This window comes from Dreissena polymorpha, chromosome 10, assembly GCF_020536995.1.
Source record: "Dreissena polymorpha isolate Duluth1 chromosome 10, UMN_Dpol_1.0, whole genome shotgun sequence".
NCBI lineage: Eukaryota > Metazoa > Mollusca > Bivalvia > Myida > Dreissenidae > Dreissena > Dreissena polymorpha.
Window position 1 is genome coordinate 49,700,990 of NC_068364.1, and position 17,189 is coordinate 49,718,178.

General features: G+C 33.9%; 1 protein-coding gene across 1 annotated transcript in view; it reads right to left on the bottom strand.

Moving 5' to 3' along the window:
- Positions 1–78: 78 nt before the first annotated feature.
- The window catches only part of LOC127849101 (uncharacterized), a 34,127-nt gene continuing 17,016 nt past the window's right edge, over positions 79–17,189 (bottom strand). The window contains exons 2-4 of the mRNA XM_052381823.1: positions 1,806–2,788; positions 711–867; positions 79–82 (exon numbers count right to left, since the gene is read on the bottom strand). Coding sequence (XP_052237783.1) covers positions 79–82; positions 711–867; positions 1,806–2,788 — 1,144 coding nt within the window. The remainder of the gene's footprint in view (positions 83–710; positions 868–1,805; positions 2,789–17,189) is intronic.

Sequence of the window (17,189 nt, forward strand, 5' to 3'; positions counted from 1 at the left end):
TAGCTTAATGTATTTCTTGTATGTATACTTAGGATTCACACACATTTAAATAAATGTAATGAAAATTAAAAACAATGTTCAACTGCATAACAAAAGGTAAATAAATAAAGGTAAATAAATAAACCTGACATGTGTCAACATTCTGTAAATATTACTCAAAACATCAATATATAATACTCCAAAGATTTCGACATCTATTTCATATTTTATAAAAAAAAGTATTCATTCATATTCTTTTCTTACATGGCATGGTGTTTATAGAAATGAAAGTCTAAAAATAGCCTCAGTTGCTATGTTCATGTGCATCTATGTACAAATATTAAATTTTCAGTAGAAATGCTTTGTTTTTTTCATGCAAAGTTTACAAGAATTAAATTTTAGGACCATAATTACACAAATGTTATGACAACAATAACATAATATGCATTAGATCTTATGTTCCAACAAAAAAAAACTCACATTGTATAAAAAGATAACAATATGTGCACATAAATTATTTGTATCTTTAACTACACACACAATGTTGTATTGTAACATCACACACTACTATGTTTGTATGCTAAACAACACATGGTCATTGAAATACTAATCACTAATTACAACAACTAATACATACATGTACACACTATTCCACTTTGAACACCAGGATGTTGTCGTCCTCAGCCTGTCCCACAATGATGGATGATGAGGAGCTGCTGTAGCAGACTGACACTGGCCAGCTCACTCCATGCTCCTTAGTAGCCAGCGTAGCCAGCTTACTCTTCCCCTCCCAGCCCACCTGTTGTACAGTGTGGGACCAGCAAACACAGACCAGCACCTGGCCTGCAGGGGTCACATGTAGACCACGTGGGCTACCTAGTGCTGGGTCTGTGTATGTAGCCAGGAGTGTGCCATCCCTGGCCAGGGTGAGAAGCTTGTCCTGCTGTAAGCTGATGATGTACAGCCTGTCTCCTGTGGGACTCACAGCACACTTGTATACTGCAAAACAGAGTAACATCAAGATATTGAATTACTGTTAATGTTAAATAATCTTATTAAACATAATGCAGTGATATTGTTTTACGCATATGTTGCTATAAAGAGGCCTTTACACATCTAAAATTTATGCATACATTTCAATGATTTAATAGTTAAGTGTGACAATAAACTTCAGTAGCAGAGCTATTGTGTTTACGTTTGACAAGTTTAAATGCGACTGGTGAGTAAGATATGAATTAGAGCAAAATTACACAGATGGAAAGAATTACACATACTGAAACAATTGCACAGTTCTATCAACAGGTAAACATATTGTACATGTACAATCATTTAACAACCACAAAATTAAGACAGGGTCAGAAAGTGTCTCTCTCCCAGGAACACAGTTTCTATTTATAGACATGCCATGTAGTGACAGTCAAAATACTTCATTACTCATGTTTATAAATCAATATTTCTGAATCTTCTTTTGGCTACTGTCGCATTCAATGGGCACATATGAATTATAGAACAAATAGTTTATAAAACATCAGTGGGTTTTCTGCTATTACATCTGAATTTTATTTTATTATCATCTCACAAAGTATATAACTATAATTTATATGATTTTTTTTTCAAAATAACAAGATAAAGGCCTAATGGGTCAATATTTGTTGATTAAAAAAATAAATACCAATTCGGTTAATTTAGTGGATAAAAATTCCCAAATTTGTCATTGTATGGATTTAAAATAACACAATTTGACTAGACTCCTTTTCCCACAATGGCAAAAAAAATCCCTGTACATAATAGGAATGTTATTAGGATGAATTCACTATGATTCTTACCTGTATAATCAGATGATCTATCTTGGTAGAGTCTGCAGAGCTGTTTGCCATTCAGCGTGTATTTGTACAGTTCTTGACCAGAGGTGACAAAAAGGTCTCCATAGTGATGGGAAATACCTGTACATCTATGTTGTAACTGAAACTTCCTGCCAGGAACAAGCTTTCCCTGGTTGACAGTGATAAACTGGACCTCATGTTTGTTGAAAGTATCCACAGCGGCTGCAACCTCACTGGGTGTGATCAAACAAATGTCAACTGGCCTAGCATTAACATCCCAGTGACTCACCACCTTGTACTGCTGGTTCAGCAGCTTGAACCTCTCATTCTCCCAGTCTGCGATCAGCACCTGCCCATCAGTCAGAACACATATGCCTGTGATCCAACATTCATCTGAATCAAATAGTATTCTCACATTGTGCTTAGTAATACTCTGGACATTCAACGCCTTGCCTGACTTTCCTAGCAGAGTCAGTGCCTGCTGTATTATATGCTTACATTTTATGCTGGCTATAAGGCAGAGCTGCTTATGATCTCCAATTTTCTGAACAATTTCATGGAATTGTGACAAGTCATTGTGAAGACTGATGCATTTATGAATAGAACTTGTAACTGACCCTTTAATGCTTATAACTTCATCTTTCATCTCGTTAAGTTCCTTCGCAGTAATATTATCGAATTCATTCACGATAGAAACAACACTCCTACACATTTCTTCTTTTAAATATTGCTCACTTTTTCCTGATGTACCCACAGAACTATTACCACACTTATCTATATATGTATTTAAATTGCCACGCATTTGTTCTATCATGAGTGCCCCATGTTCCTTGTATGTTCCCTGCAATGACTTAACGCTGGCCTCCTGACTGATCTGAAGGTTTTTGATTTCTCCCAAGACAGTTTCCAGCTCCACTGACAGTCCCTGTAGGTCTGTGGGCTGTGTGTTGGTCAGCTCATTAATTGGAGTCACTTTACTGCACTGGCTGAAATAAACAATCAATACATGTACATACTAAGGAATAGTCAGTGATATAATGTAATGCTTCAAACAAGTATACATTGTCAAATAAAAACAAACAAGGAAAATAAATGAAAGCTTTTTTCTAAGGCTGGAGGTATATAGATTTGCCCTTTTCCCTTAGTTCTTCCATCTTCTTGACTTTTCTGTAACTTATAACTTATATAACACATATTCCTACAACTTTACGAGAACAGTAAACAGGCATGTGAGTTTGCGCACCTCTATATTTTGGTTCTGTTTTTTTTTTCAACATAATTTATACAAAACTTACATTTTAAAATATGTGTCGACTGAAACTTTCCATAAATTATTACCATTGTGTTGATATATTTTGCACACCTGCATATTTTGATATGTTTCTTTTCAACAGGCCCAGAGTTATTACCCCTTTTTAGCAAAGAAATCAAATTTTTTAATTGTGTTGTGAGAACCTCAAAGAGTACAGCTGATAGTGAGATGAAATTTTATAAAAAATATTAAACACCATGTGAAATACCGCACCTTGATATTTTTGTTAAATTTTGTTTAACATAAGGAGAGTAATGGCCCTATAGGCAAAATATTTTATTTTGTTAATTGTGAGAAGCGTAACTCAAAAAGGATTTTTGATAGGATAGATTGATTACATTCAGGAACAAATTTATCATCAGGTAAACTCATACAACTCCATATTTTTGTTAATAATTGTTAAAAATAAGGTAGTAGTGAAACAAATTGGATTGTAGAGGTATCCATGTACTAAGAACAAATTTCTAGTTGCTTATATTGTTTTTACAGCTAGTATTGTTAACGTTGAACAAGCGAGAAAAGATCATTAATGCTCCCCCACCCCACAAAAAACAGGCATGACTTCTTATTAAAGTCTATTCCCAATATTTTTAAATAATTACAACTCATGTTACATTCATATGAATGCTGCATTATGATTGGATAATTTGTTCATGTGACCGTTTTTTCATTTTCCGATGAACCCACATCGTATTCAAATAAAAACATGAATCTCATAGCGCTACTTTTTGATCATAAACAAGTTGCCGAATTGACGTAATGTTTTGCGCGAAACTTAGGCCAGAGTTTTTTAATAAAATGATTTTCGGACCCGCCGACTCTTATTTTTGACGAAACCAAAAAAAATATAAAAAATTATATAATTTCAATCTCGGATTTTTTTTTCGGGTGCCAAAAGCCAGGTTTTAGACACAAAACACGTGTCGGGTTTTAGAGAAGTGATTTATTTAAAGCGTTTACCGATATCGCATTTAAATGTATCATAAGTGCTTTTGTAACATCGATCATTTTTACTGAAAACATGCAAAATGGTGGCGAGACCACGATGCCTTTATACTGGTTTGGACTTATTATTTATCAGGATGCTACAACAACAAAACAATTTATCAAAGCCACTAGTGGCCAAACAATTGGCGATGTTGTGCGCAAACATGTTGTTAACGAACACGACGAAATCGCTTCACTTGAAGCGTCTAAGTCAATGATTGACACAGATAAGGTTAAGTGTGACCCAACTATGCCAGTGAATGTTTTGGTCGAGAGCGACTTAAAATGCATACATGCTATTTTAAAGTACCAAACCCCACAGGATCGTAGTATTATAAAAGAAAATGCATTTGATGTCCTAATGGCGATGAGGAGGAATTACTGCTACCTTCCATCTGCCAGGTAAACCATATGTAAAGTATTTAAGAAATTTTACAATTTAATATATGCAATATATTCATTATTTGGCAAACCTGTCATTGCAATTAGCAGGCTGACCAAAAATAATGATTTCATTTATTTTTAATATTAACCCTTTCAGTGTGAGAAACGAATTTTGAAGGCCTTTGCAAACAGTTTGGATCCAGATGAGACGCCACAGAACGTGGCGTCTCATCAGGATCCAAACTGTTTGCTATTCTGATAGTATTCTTTGAAAAAAATCGAAGAAAATGCTATTAAATTGTAGCATTTCAGCAGACGCCATTTTAGCAGACCACAAATTTCCAAGCATGCAAAGGGTTAATTGCTTTATAATAGAGATAAAATACAAATCTGTTTTGATAGTCTTGGCAAGGTGGTATATTTGACTTTTATAGTGACTTTTAAAAGATATGTTCTTCATCAAAATGTAACATTGAAGGACATACTGTAGCCACTTTTTTCAAGGTGCAATGTATTAAATTGAACTCATATGTCATAACCATGAAGTGTAGATTTGCCGTACACTTTCCATCACCAGTGATCTATATATTTATACTGTCAATCAACCTTTCAATCATTATAGGCAGATATGGACATTATCGAGTCCGTTTCTTGGGAAGAACCAGTACTTGGTGTCTATGGAGGAGATAATGAGAACGCTCCCCGATTTAATAAATCCAGATATTCTTGTTCAGTTATAATGTAAATATTCAGGGGTGTGATTGAGGCAAAGTCAGAGGGGAGGAAAATTCTGTTTACTGATTTTGACTACGCAAATGGCGCGTATAACGCAATGACAAACATAAAAACAGACATTAAAATAAACAACTTTTTGTATTCATAACAATATTTCTTTATAAAAACCTGTTAAACTTCACATTAATCATACTGAGGATGCAAAGTAAACAGTGAAGCAAGTATTTATTGTGTTCAATAGCAGCGGTTTTTCAATGTATTGAATGACAGTTAATAGACTAAATATAAACAATCACATTTGAGTGCTCTTCTGGTGTTAATGATGTATTAACTGAGTTAAATTAATATATTTAATTTGTTTACCTTTCAATATCTTGCATTTCACATCTTCACTCAGTTCAAAGCTATTTCAGTTAACTGAACAGCGTGACAAACATAATAAAGCAGAATATGCATATGAATCTGATTATACACAGACCCACAGACATATAAAAATCAAATCATGTTTGTCTATTTCCATGTTCGAACGATACTCTCTAAATTGTTTTACTTCGCGAGTAGACTACACTCCAATTTGCAAACACTGGTTTCCGTGACACAAATTCAGTGGGCACATTTCTTAACAAAATATGTGTTGCCTGTATCTAAAACGTAGTCTTTTTTTTGACAAACACATTTCATTATTCCTACATGTATCAGACTAGGTGATGTCAGTCGTTTATTCGATTGCTATTTGTTATTTCAATAATCTTAATTTTCTCTTCACAATGGCGCCATTTGCAAACAAATCACAGAGCGCATTTTAAGAACACGATTTTAATTGGAAGATTGGGAAACGACAGCCAATTATATGGCTCGTTTTAAAAATGCTTAGGTAGAATCTACCAGTGTAAAATGCGGAGAGATTTCGCGGGCCGCGGATATTTCGGGTCGCTTGTGAAATACGTTCGCGGAATCAGTGGTAGCCCCTCTCCCCCACATTTTTTAAATTTTAAAACGAATTTACGCAAATCTCAGAAGTGACATACGGGACAACCCGATCCGCGGAAATCCGCGGAAAAAAATCCGCGGAAAAATCACACCCCTGATATTTACTGCAGATTAAGAGCTCGTTACAGAGACATATACTGTGTACTCTATAATGCGTTTTCAATATATTGTTTCTTTGCATATGTGTGCAAAATTTCCCCCATTGGCCTATTAAAATTGATTTGTACTTCTGCATGATCATGACTATGTTAACCATTGTTTGGTAATAACATTGTAAGATAATGATAATAATAATTCCATGCTATGATGTGTGCATGTTTTCTGCGTATTTTTATAAGTTGATAGTATTCATTTTAATTTAGTTTCATACTGCATATATTGTAAAAAAATGTGTTATTCTATCTCTACATAATTCCTCTTTGCTATAAGATTGTAGTGGGAAACTTGTACAGCTTTGTGTTTTACAATTTTAAATAACCATCACAAGCTTAATCTTGTTAATTTTGTAACTAATAGATTTTGGTTTGTATTTTCTTTTAATACTCAAGCAACACTTGGCGTGTTTCATTTTTGAATTACATATAAAAGATGTTGTTTGAATAGAGGAATATTAAAGTGCCTAGGCAGTGACATAGGGGATTGGATGACAGATTAAGATTTTTTAATTTGAAGATTGACTTTGCCAGAGTTTTTTTTAATATAGATGTTCTTTTTTTCTTAAAAGGAATTGCTTGCAAAAGACATATTTGCGTGTTTGTGCATTTTCATTTGTAACAGAAACTGTTTCGATTAAAAGAAAATTATGCAACTATAATTATATTCGTATGAAATGCAGGTCTGTTAATAAATGTGTTTATTGCTAAATATTTGTATGAGAATGTTTAGAACATAATAAATTTCATTGACATTTATTATTTTGGTCATGAAATATACAAAGAACTTCATACCATAACATTTTTAGCATAGTGCATTTTTGGTCACCATCTTTTTTTTTTCCCGTCCCCCTACTGGACACTTTTTGGAAAAAAATCTGAAAATCATTTTATTAAAAAAACTCTGGCCTTAATGATGTTGCTTTTTATTGGTCAATAACGAATGACGTTATATTTTTTGCACGAACTTCAACGATATTCCCGGTTGATGGAGATGAAACCGAAACTGAAAATAGATTCATACGCTAGGTTAAAAAGGACTTGTATGGCCCTTGCCACGATAGAATTGTTGTAATTATAAGAATTAAATAGCATTTTTCTGCATTTCATCGGGGTATGAACTGTCAGGAAAATACGCCTTATTCAGGCTTTCTACTGCCTCTCCACAAAAAGTAGGGCAAAAATAGGGCAAGATTTAAGCAAAAAGTAGGGCAAAATAGGGATTTGTACTGTTAAAAAGTAGGGCTAAATAAGAAAATTATTACCATTTTTCAGCTGGAATTACCATTAAATTGATACATATCCTAGTCCATCTGATGCTGTGAGAATGCCTTGTTCTGCCCATCCTTGAAATACAAGCACCTGAAATTTTTATTTCACATTTACCATCAATTTACACACTGAAATACAATAATGAACATGACATTCAAAACATACACTGTAAATCTTATAAAGCAAAGTACAAAAGCCCTTAGTATTAACCCTTTCCCCCATGAATATGTACCAAAATACACCCACTATGAATATATAAGTATTCTTGCACTAGTACTAAACAAAGAATTTTCTCATCACAGGCAATAGTGAAGAATTATATTTTTATTATAATTGTATAAGCAAACAGAGACCAATGTCTATTCCGTTTACAAAGGTGTTAAAATAAGTATACATGGAGTAAAGGGTTAAGTAAAATTAGTTTCAAAGCATACATGTTAGTAAGTGTAAGAGCTAAACCGATACTACATAAGCATGAGTATTGGCATGTACCATTGTGTGTTGTATCCATGACAATAAGCAGTTAGAAAACATAATTGATTGCAAGGTTACATTTATGCAAAAAGGATGCAAAAAATAACACAAGCTCAGCATTTAATATACATAAAAGGCAATCTACAACACAATGAGGTGGAATAGGATATGCACGCTTCAATACACTGGCCAAACATTTAAGTAATATACTCAGTTAGTGATAGGCCTACAATATCTACATGCACCATATTATTTGCCTGAGATACTGCATCTTTGTGTTTCTGGCCCTGGGCATGGTTCAGTATTTGTGTTGCACCAGTATTTCCACACTGTATAGTTTTCTTACAAAGAAACCAGTTACCAGCAAAGTCAGAGGAAGAGTCCTTTTCACACCAAGTATTTAGCTGATGTCCATTAAAAGTCTGTTTTCCCAAGCCAGGAAGCGTTTAGGTTCATGTAAAGTGTAAAAAGGCGTATTCTTCACATAGGAATACTTCAATAAATATTATGGCAATAAATTCAATTTATAAATCAATAGCCTCGTAAACACTTGTAGAACATATAAGAAAATGCTAATAAAAAAAATATGATGCAAAATGTTGCTTTTAAAGAAATATACAGCGCATGCATGAAATTATCAAAATAACTAACTGACTTAAATTGAACAAATTCCTTTGGTCAAAATAGTGTATACACTTAATGTTAGGTATTACAAATGAAAAGTCCACACAACACACAATCCTAAAATATGCAAAAGAAAAACATAAAAAAATGTCAAAAGTTAACACAATAATTGGGAACTACTTTAAGTATGGTGGACTTACCAGTGAACCTTCATTTTCAAAATTACTTTTTTACTCGCAATACAGTAATCATTATAGTCACAAAATGACACAATTACAAAAAATAAACTATATTACCAAAAGGCAAACACTTTGATTGTTCATTTGAAATATATAGGACTCGGAAAGACGACTAATTGGCTATCTTAAAACAAATTACAACATGTTTATGTCACATCTCGAACTCCATACACGTAAGTTAAACATGTGGGGCATAAAACATCCAGTTTCAAGGAAGTCGACATAACAATATTTCAATTAACGATCTAGGCATAATATTTGTGGGATCGGAAAAATGAATTATACAAATGTTGGGCACACGTACATATTAAACCAAATGAACACTTACATTTCTATAAAAACCTTGTCATCGATAATAAATGCATTTGTTATTGTCTTGTCATGTTTACTTGTTCAGGTAGCCATTATTTGCCAGAAGTACATTCGAAAAATATTTCGTTTCAAAATCGATCATTTATAAATTACTCGCGATCCGTTTGTTCTAAAATTTGTATAATTTGTTTATGAGGTAATTTCAAGTTATGTAATAATGTAAATATTTAATATAAGCAATATTTAACAAATTCGCAAATACGAATCAATACACATTTCTGACCAAGATGGACGACCGATGAAATTAAATCGGGAGGAGAGTCAATTATATCAAGATTCTTTTCAAATAGTGTGTTTCAAGTAAGTGTCATTGTTATGGAGATATTATGAAAATGATATATTTTCATTAATTTTATTTTATAAGATCATAACTCTTATTGATCGCGTGCTATGCGCGTGGAAAGTTAGTATTTTTCCAAAATCTATAAACAGCGACTCATGGCATTGACATGTTCATTTTGAAATACGCATAGTGTCTTTGTGGGGCTGTATTGACGCAATTCAATGCTAGGAGTACCTTACATATAACTTGCATATACTGTTTGTGTTTTTATTTGGTGCATTTGTGTTTTTTAAAATGAAATTGAGAATTTGCCATACATTGCAATATTTTTGCTAATAATTACATTATTACTAACATTTGTGTTTTTATTTTATTTTATACATATATGGAATAAAAATGTGATTATTGCAACCATATGTAAATTTCATTAACTTATTTTGGGTATTACTGATCATTTTTATATTTTAAAATTTCATCTATGTGGGGTCATTTTAGGACTTTACATGAACCTTAAATTTTGTTTTTCCATGTGGCATTATGGCTGGTTAGTATTGACTAGCATGCAGGAAAACTAATGCATCTTATACCTGTAAAGTCAGTTAGCTAAATAAACATGCACAAGCAGATAAGCTACAAGATGCTAGTGTACTGATGTCAACAATATTTGTTCGCAAGTTGATATTTTTGCTATTAATAGCAAGATCACCTGTTCGCTAATTAACTCAATAGGAAACATACTGGATTTATCAGAAAACCAACCTTGATCTTCTTTAAAAATCACAAAATAATCAGTTCCCTAAATCATCAACATTCAAGTCACTTGAAATAATATTGACAAGTACACTAAGCACCGGCAACAATGATTAAGAGTGGTTACGAGTAATTTTTATGTTAGTGAAACTGACTAGCTATAGTACTAAACTGGACATTGTATGGATCTAAGTTGTTAGTATGTCACTACTGCAACATAGAATTGACACAAAGCAAATCATGGCTGTCAAAGCAGTTGGTAAATGCAGTGTCTTATATCAACCTACAAATGCCACGGTGTTAATCAAATTCTAATCAATTTATTAATTTTAAAGTAGATGTGTGTCCATAGGACATAGAAGCCCCTACAATGTGGCTCTGTCACAAAGATTCATACCGTTTGCTAAATTAGGGGCTTTAACTCCATAGATATCTGATACACTTGCATCAAAATACACTGTAACTCCAATACAAAGCGCTCCGTTATAACGCTGAATCCAATAAAACGCGGAGGGTGCTTGGATCCCATTTTTTCTCCAACCTTCCATTTTATTTCTTATTCAAATCCGTATAATGCAACGTCATGTATTTTCAGACAATTCAAAGATGGCGGCAATCACAGTTATGTTGATTGCTTTATTCAACCGTCCGTTGAACCGATTATAATCGACTCGAGGTTAAACAACACCGACAGCTAATTGGTGTTAATCTGTTGTGTAATGTCAATAAAGGTGTGAAAAACTCGCGTGTCAGTGTTTATTACATGTTTTCCTCACTCAGGTATACAATTTCACATGCTGACAACTATTTACAGAAAGATGGCCCTTCAATTATACTTTTTAGTTCTGCGCGACACAAACTTTGGGGTATGGACAGCCAGATAGACAGACAGACAAACAATGGCAAATCACCCCCTCCCTTTTTTGTGGGGTCATACAAAATTATTTACGATTAATATGACACTTAGGAAAAGCAAGCTTTACATATAAACTTACGTGTATTTTGTAAGAAAGGAAAGCAGCATCTGCAATTTGGAATTTAACCCATAAGGTTTAAAACACAGCATGGCATTTGTGGGTTCCCTCAACTAGTAGCATAATTGTGAAAAAAAGAAACTTGGCAGTGTAAAGTCTAGATGAAGCGTGCATATCTATCACTTCTATTTCAAGAAGCACATATGTTATGATTAAATAGAACATACATGTATTTTCACAGTGTAAAGAGATATTATCTTACCTAAAAACCAGTATGTCTGTACTGACTAGCCAAGGAGCCATGGTGCTTTCAAGGATGGACATCACAAGGTGATCCCCCAAACACATCTGAACGGATTCATATTGAATCGAAATTCTGCAAAATATCTAAAGAAGAATCATGTAAGCCTTCATTTTACATTTTATTTATTTTACTTGCAAAATGAAAAAGTAGGGATAATAGGGCTATTTTTTTTAAAAAGTAGGGAAAAGTAGGGTTAAGAACAAAAAGTAGGAAAAAGTAGGAAAAGTAGGGACCAGTAGAAAGCCTGCTTATTAATAATAAACGCCATCAAAGTTTATGCAAATTAGGCGTAATTTTCCCGACAGTTCATACACAGATGAAATGCAGAAAAATGCTTTTCAATTCTTAAATAAGCCAGCGATGAAAATCAATATATTGTTCAATAAACTGACTGGAGCTGATTTTTGCAAACACATGCTTTAAGTGTATTAAAATTTAATTATTAAATGCATTTACTGATGGCATTACTGTAATCTGTACTATGTCCTACAGTGTTATATTATAATTAATAATCTACTTCAAAGATTGTTATAATGGGTATTACAGGTTCTAAAACTGACTTCTAAACATTTATAATTTCATGTTATAAGCTTCTGTGACCTTTAACCTATTAACCTCAAAACAGATTGACCTCTTAATCTTCCTAGATGTAAACATAAAGCATTTTGCATGCCTGTAGGTCAAAGCATTCTCTAGATATCCTGTGGAAACGATTGGTCTACTGACCAACCGACAAACAGACCAAAGGACAGATGCAAATCAAAATAACTCCGCATCTTAGAAGAGGTCCTTGATTTCTTAATAGTCTCAGTATGAACAATCTAGCCTGTGATGAGCGGCTTATAACATGCCACCTGGTCTACTGCATGTATCGCCAAATATGTTTTGTCGTTATTTAACCTATTGCGATTATTTTGCTTTTGTTGTTGTCACATGATCTATTTGTGGAAAAGAAGACGCCATTGTTTCATGTTTTAAAGAAGGATCCAAGACATTGGCTTATTGTTTATTTATATGTGATATTGAAATTTCATACTTTAGCAAGCCTAGAGCCAATGATTTTTAAAAATTGGGAATATATGAATAATATTTTGCAATTAACTTTATACAAAACGAAATAAGAAAAATGACAACTTTAAAAAAACAAGAGCACCGTCTTGCGGGTGCAGACCGCTCATCTATTGTCTTTTTAAAGGTGAAGGGACTCTCAATTTCAATCACAAAGGAGGGAGGGGTGGAGTGAAGATGGGTGTAAAGTGTGGGGTGTGGACATTTATTACATTATCTTCCAAAAATGCAAAAAAAATGCAAAAACAAGAGGGCCATGATGGCCCTGAATCGCTCACCTGACTCATTAAGATCAGATGAAAACTATGACCTCTATTGTCTACACAATGTTTTTCTATGATTTGACCAAGTGACCTAGTTCCTGACTCTAGATGACCCAAATACAATCCCAATCCAGATTTCATCAAGATAAACATTCTGACCACAGTTCATAAATATTGGATGAAAACTGTGACCTCTATTGTCAACACAAGGTTTTTCTATTTATTTGACCTAGATTTTTACCCCGATGACCCAAATACAATCCCACCCAGATTTCATCAAGAATTCTGACCAAATTTCATAAAGGTTGGATGAAAACTGTGATCTCTAATGTCTACACAAGGTTTTTCTATTATTTGACCTAGTGACCTAGTTTTTGACCCCAGATGACCCAAATAAAATCCCAACCCAGATTTCATCAAGATAAACATTCTGAACAAATTTCATAAAGATTGGATGAAAACTGTGACCTCTATTGTCTACAGAAGGTTGTTCTATTATTTGACCTAGTGACCTTGTTTTTGACCCAAAACGGATTTCATCAAGATAAACATTTTGACCAAATTTCATCAAGATTGGATGCAAACTGTGACCTCTACTGTCTACACAAACAAATTGTTGACGGACGGACGCACGGACACACGCAGGCACGCACAACGGACGCCGGACATCACACGATCACATAAGCTAACTGTTTGTAAAACATGCATGCCCCCCTATATGGGCTATAAGTTGTAGTAGCAGCCATTGTGTGAATACGTTTTTTTGTCACTGTGAATGGTGGTGGTGGTGGTGTAGTAGTAGTAGTAGTAGTAGTAGTAGTAGTAGTAGTAGTAGTAGTAGTAGTAATAGTAGTTGTAGTAGTAGTAGTAGTAGTAGTAGTAGTAGTAGTAGAAGTAGTAGTAGTAGTAGTAGTAGAAGTAGTAGTAGAAGTAGTAGTAGTAGTAGTAGTAGAAGTAGTAGTGGTAGTAGTAGTAGTAGTAGTAGTAGTAGTAGTGGTAAAAGTAGTAGTAGTAGTGGCAGTAGTAGTAGAAGTAGTTATAGTAGACGTGGTGGTGGTGGTGGTGGTGGTGGTAGTAGTACTAGTAGTAGTAGTACTAGTAGTAGTAGTAGTAGTAGTAGTAGTAGTAGTAGTAGTAGTAGTAGTAGTAGTAGTGGTAGTAGTAGTAGAAGTAGTAGTAGTAGTAGTAGTAGTAGAAGTAGTAGTAGTAGTAGTAGTAGTAGTAGTAGTAGCAGTAGCAGTAGCAGTAGCAGCATTACAAGACCAATACTTAAGAATGATCAAATGGGAAAAGGTAACATAGCACCAGCAGTAAATATGGTGCTCATTTACAGGTCAGATTTGGAATCTCTGCTGTAAAATGAGATTTTGAATGAATTAAAGGGAGGCAAATCTGTAATAAAAAGAACATGCATAAACCGTAGTTGTTTCCCTTGTTTGAACCATGCTAAATCCTTACAAGTTTGGAAAGAATTGGATGAAAAATTTGGACTTTATTGCATAAACACCATTTTCTCAATTCAAGGGGAGGTAATTCTGTACTTCATGGACCAATAATGCTCATTTTTTGTAGGGTTTGTGTCCTCATTGATATAAAGACACTGTGCAAATTTGGAAAGGATCGGACAAAAAATGTGGAAGATTTTTGAAAGTTTTCACAAAATAGGCAAAAACGAATAAACATGCAAAGTTCAACGAGCTCCTGCAGCCATGTTTTTTGACGAATCAAATTTCTTTGAACAACTTTTTCAGGGGAGCCCTCAAAGGTCATCCCTGTGAAATGTTTTGAAAATCTGATGAGCGGTTTCTGACAAGAAGATTTTTTAAGGTTTTTACCATATATGGTCATGGCGGCCATCTTGGTTATGTGATCAAATTTTTTTTAACAATTCTTTTGTCCCATGACCTAGGGATGCTCCACATGAAATTTAGTTGAAATTGGCTCAATGGTTTAGTAGAAGAAGATGTTTACAAATTTGTATACGGACGGACGGACGGACGGACGCCGGACGCTGAGTGATCACAATAGCTCACCTCGAGCTATCGCTCAGGTGAGCTAAAAAAGAAGTAAAAAAAATTCCCTTATGATAGCATGAAAGTATTTTAAGTTTGAAAGCAATAGCCTTGATACTTTAGAAGTAAAGTGGATCGAAACACAAATTTTAACCATATATTCAAAGTTACTAAGTCAAAAAAGGGCCATAATTCCGTAAAAATGACAACATAATTCCGTAAAAATGACAACCAGAGTTATGCAACTTGTCCCTTTACTGTACCCTTATGATAGTTTGCGAGTGTTCCAAGTATGACAGCAATATATATGATACTTTAGGGGTAAAGTGGACCAAAACACAAAACTTAACCAAATTTTCAATTTTCTAAGTATAAAGGGCCCATTATTCAGTCCAAATGCCAGTCAGAGTTACATAAAATTTGGTTAAGTTTGCCTGCACAGTCCCCTTATGATAGTTAATAAGTGTTGCAAGCATGAAAGCAATAGCTTTGATACTGTAGGAATAAAGTGGATCTAAACACAAAACTTAACCAAATTTTCAATTTTCTAAGTATAAAAAGGGCACATAATTCTGTCAAAATGCCAGTCAGAGTTACATAACTTTGCCTGCACAGTCCCCTCATGATAGTTAGTAAGTGTTGCAAGTATGAAAGCAATAGCTTTGATACTTAAGGAATAAAATGGACCTAAACACAAAACTTAACCAAAATTTTCAATTTTCTAAGTATAAAAAGGGCACATAATTCTGTCAAAATGCATGCCAGAGTTATCTAACTTTGCCTGCCCAGTACCCCCATGATAGTAAGTAAGTGTACCAAGTTTGAATGCCATAGCATTGATACTTTCTGAGAAAAGTGGACCCAAACGCAAAACTTAACCGGACGCAGACGCCAAGGTGATGACAATAGCTCATATTTTGTTTTCAAAAAATAGATGATCTAAAAATGGTTGAAAATATCTTCTCATTATTTGCAAAGAAAATGGTTCAATGGTAGCAAGGCAACAGTAAATCGCTGTTCAAGAGCTGTTTTCACATTTCACACTCACCTGACCCATTAAGATCAGATGAAAACTATGACCTCTATTGTTTACACAAGTTTGTCTATGATTTGACCTAATTTCTGACCCCAGATGACCCAAATACAATCTCAATCCAGATTTCATCAAGATAAACATTCTGACAAAATTTCATACAGATTGGATGAAAACTGTGACCTCTATTGTCTACACAAGTTTTAGTTTTATTTGATCTAGTGACCTAGTTTTTGACCCCAGATGACCCAAATACAATCCAAACCCAAATTTCATCCTCAAACCCCCTATGTAAACGAATACCGGGGTATTACGTGCGTGCACTCATCAATAACATCAATAACAAGTGTATACTATATTAATACAACAAACATCATCAACTCATTTTTTTATTGATAAAACCAGTTTAAAATTATTGTAACCTGATTTGTTTCGGTCTCTATACTACGATTTTTGTCTGTCCATGATATCGAACAGTTGTAGTAAGTTATAATGCACGTGCTCCTCGAGTATATCGCTTTATAGTGAACTGGAATTTATGTGTCGCTGATATTGTGTTAGAAAAACTGATGTAAAACTTGTCATTGTATGCATATCTCTTTTTGTACGCCTCGAAAGAGACTGTCTCGATAGTTTTAGTTTTAACTGTTTTACTCATCTGAATCTCAACAATTTCGCAATAAAACCATATTTATATAAATAACGTATTCTTTGAGAATGTTTCGTTAAAAAATATTAAAAAATAACAGCAATAAAATGTATTCAGAACTCTACTAATCCCGATATAAAAACAACTTTTTTACCGTTATGTGCCTTGTGTCAAATTAATAGTCTGCTGTTAATAAATGATTTTGAGACACTTAAGTTTGTAATAACAATGCGCGATCTCGCAGATTTAGGTCAGTTTTAATTAAACTTCATTAGTGGTATAATAAAGATGTATCGCATGGGCTGTTACTATTGTGAATTAATTTCAATTAGTTCTCCTTGTGTGATTTATGGTTATGTATATATGCACATGTGTGTATGTTTATGCAAATCTGAATTCATATATATATATTTATATATATAGGTGTGTGGGTGTATGTATATATAGAAATATAAACGCATATGTGTAAGTGCATTTGTATGCGTGTATATATGTGTGTGTATGCTCGTA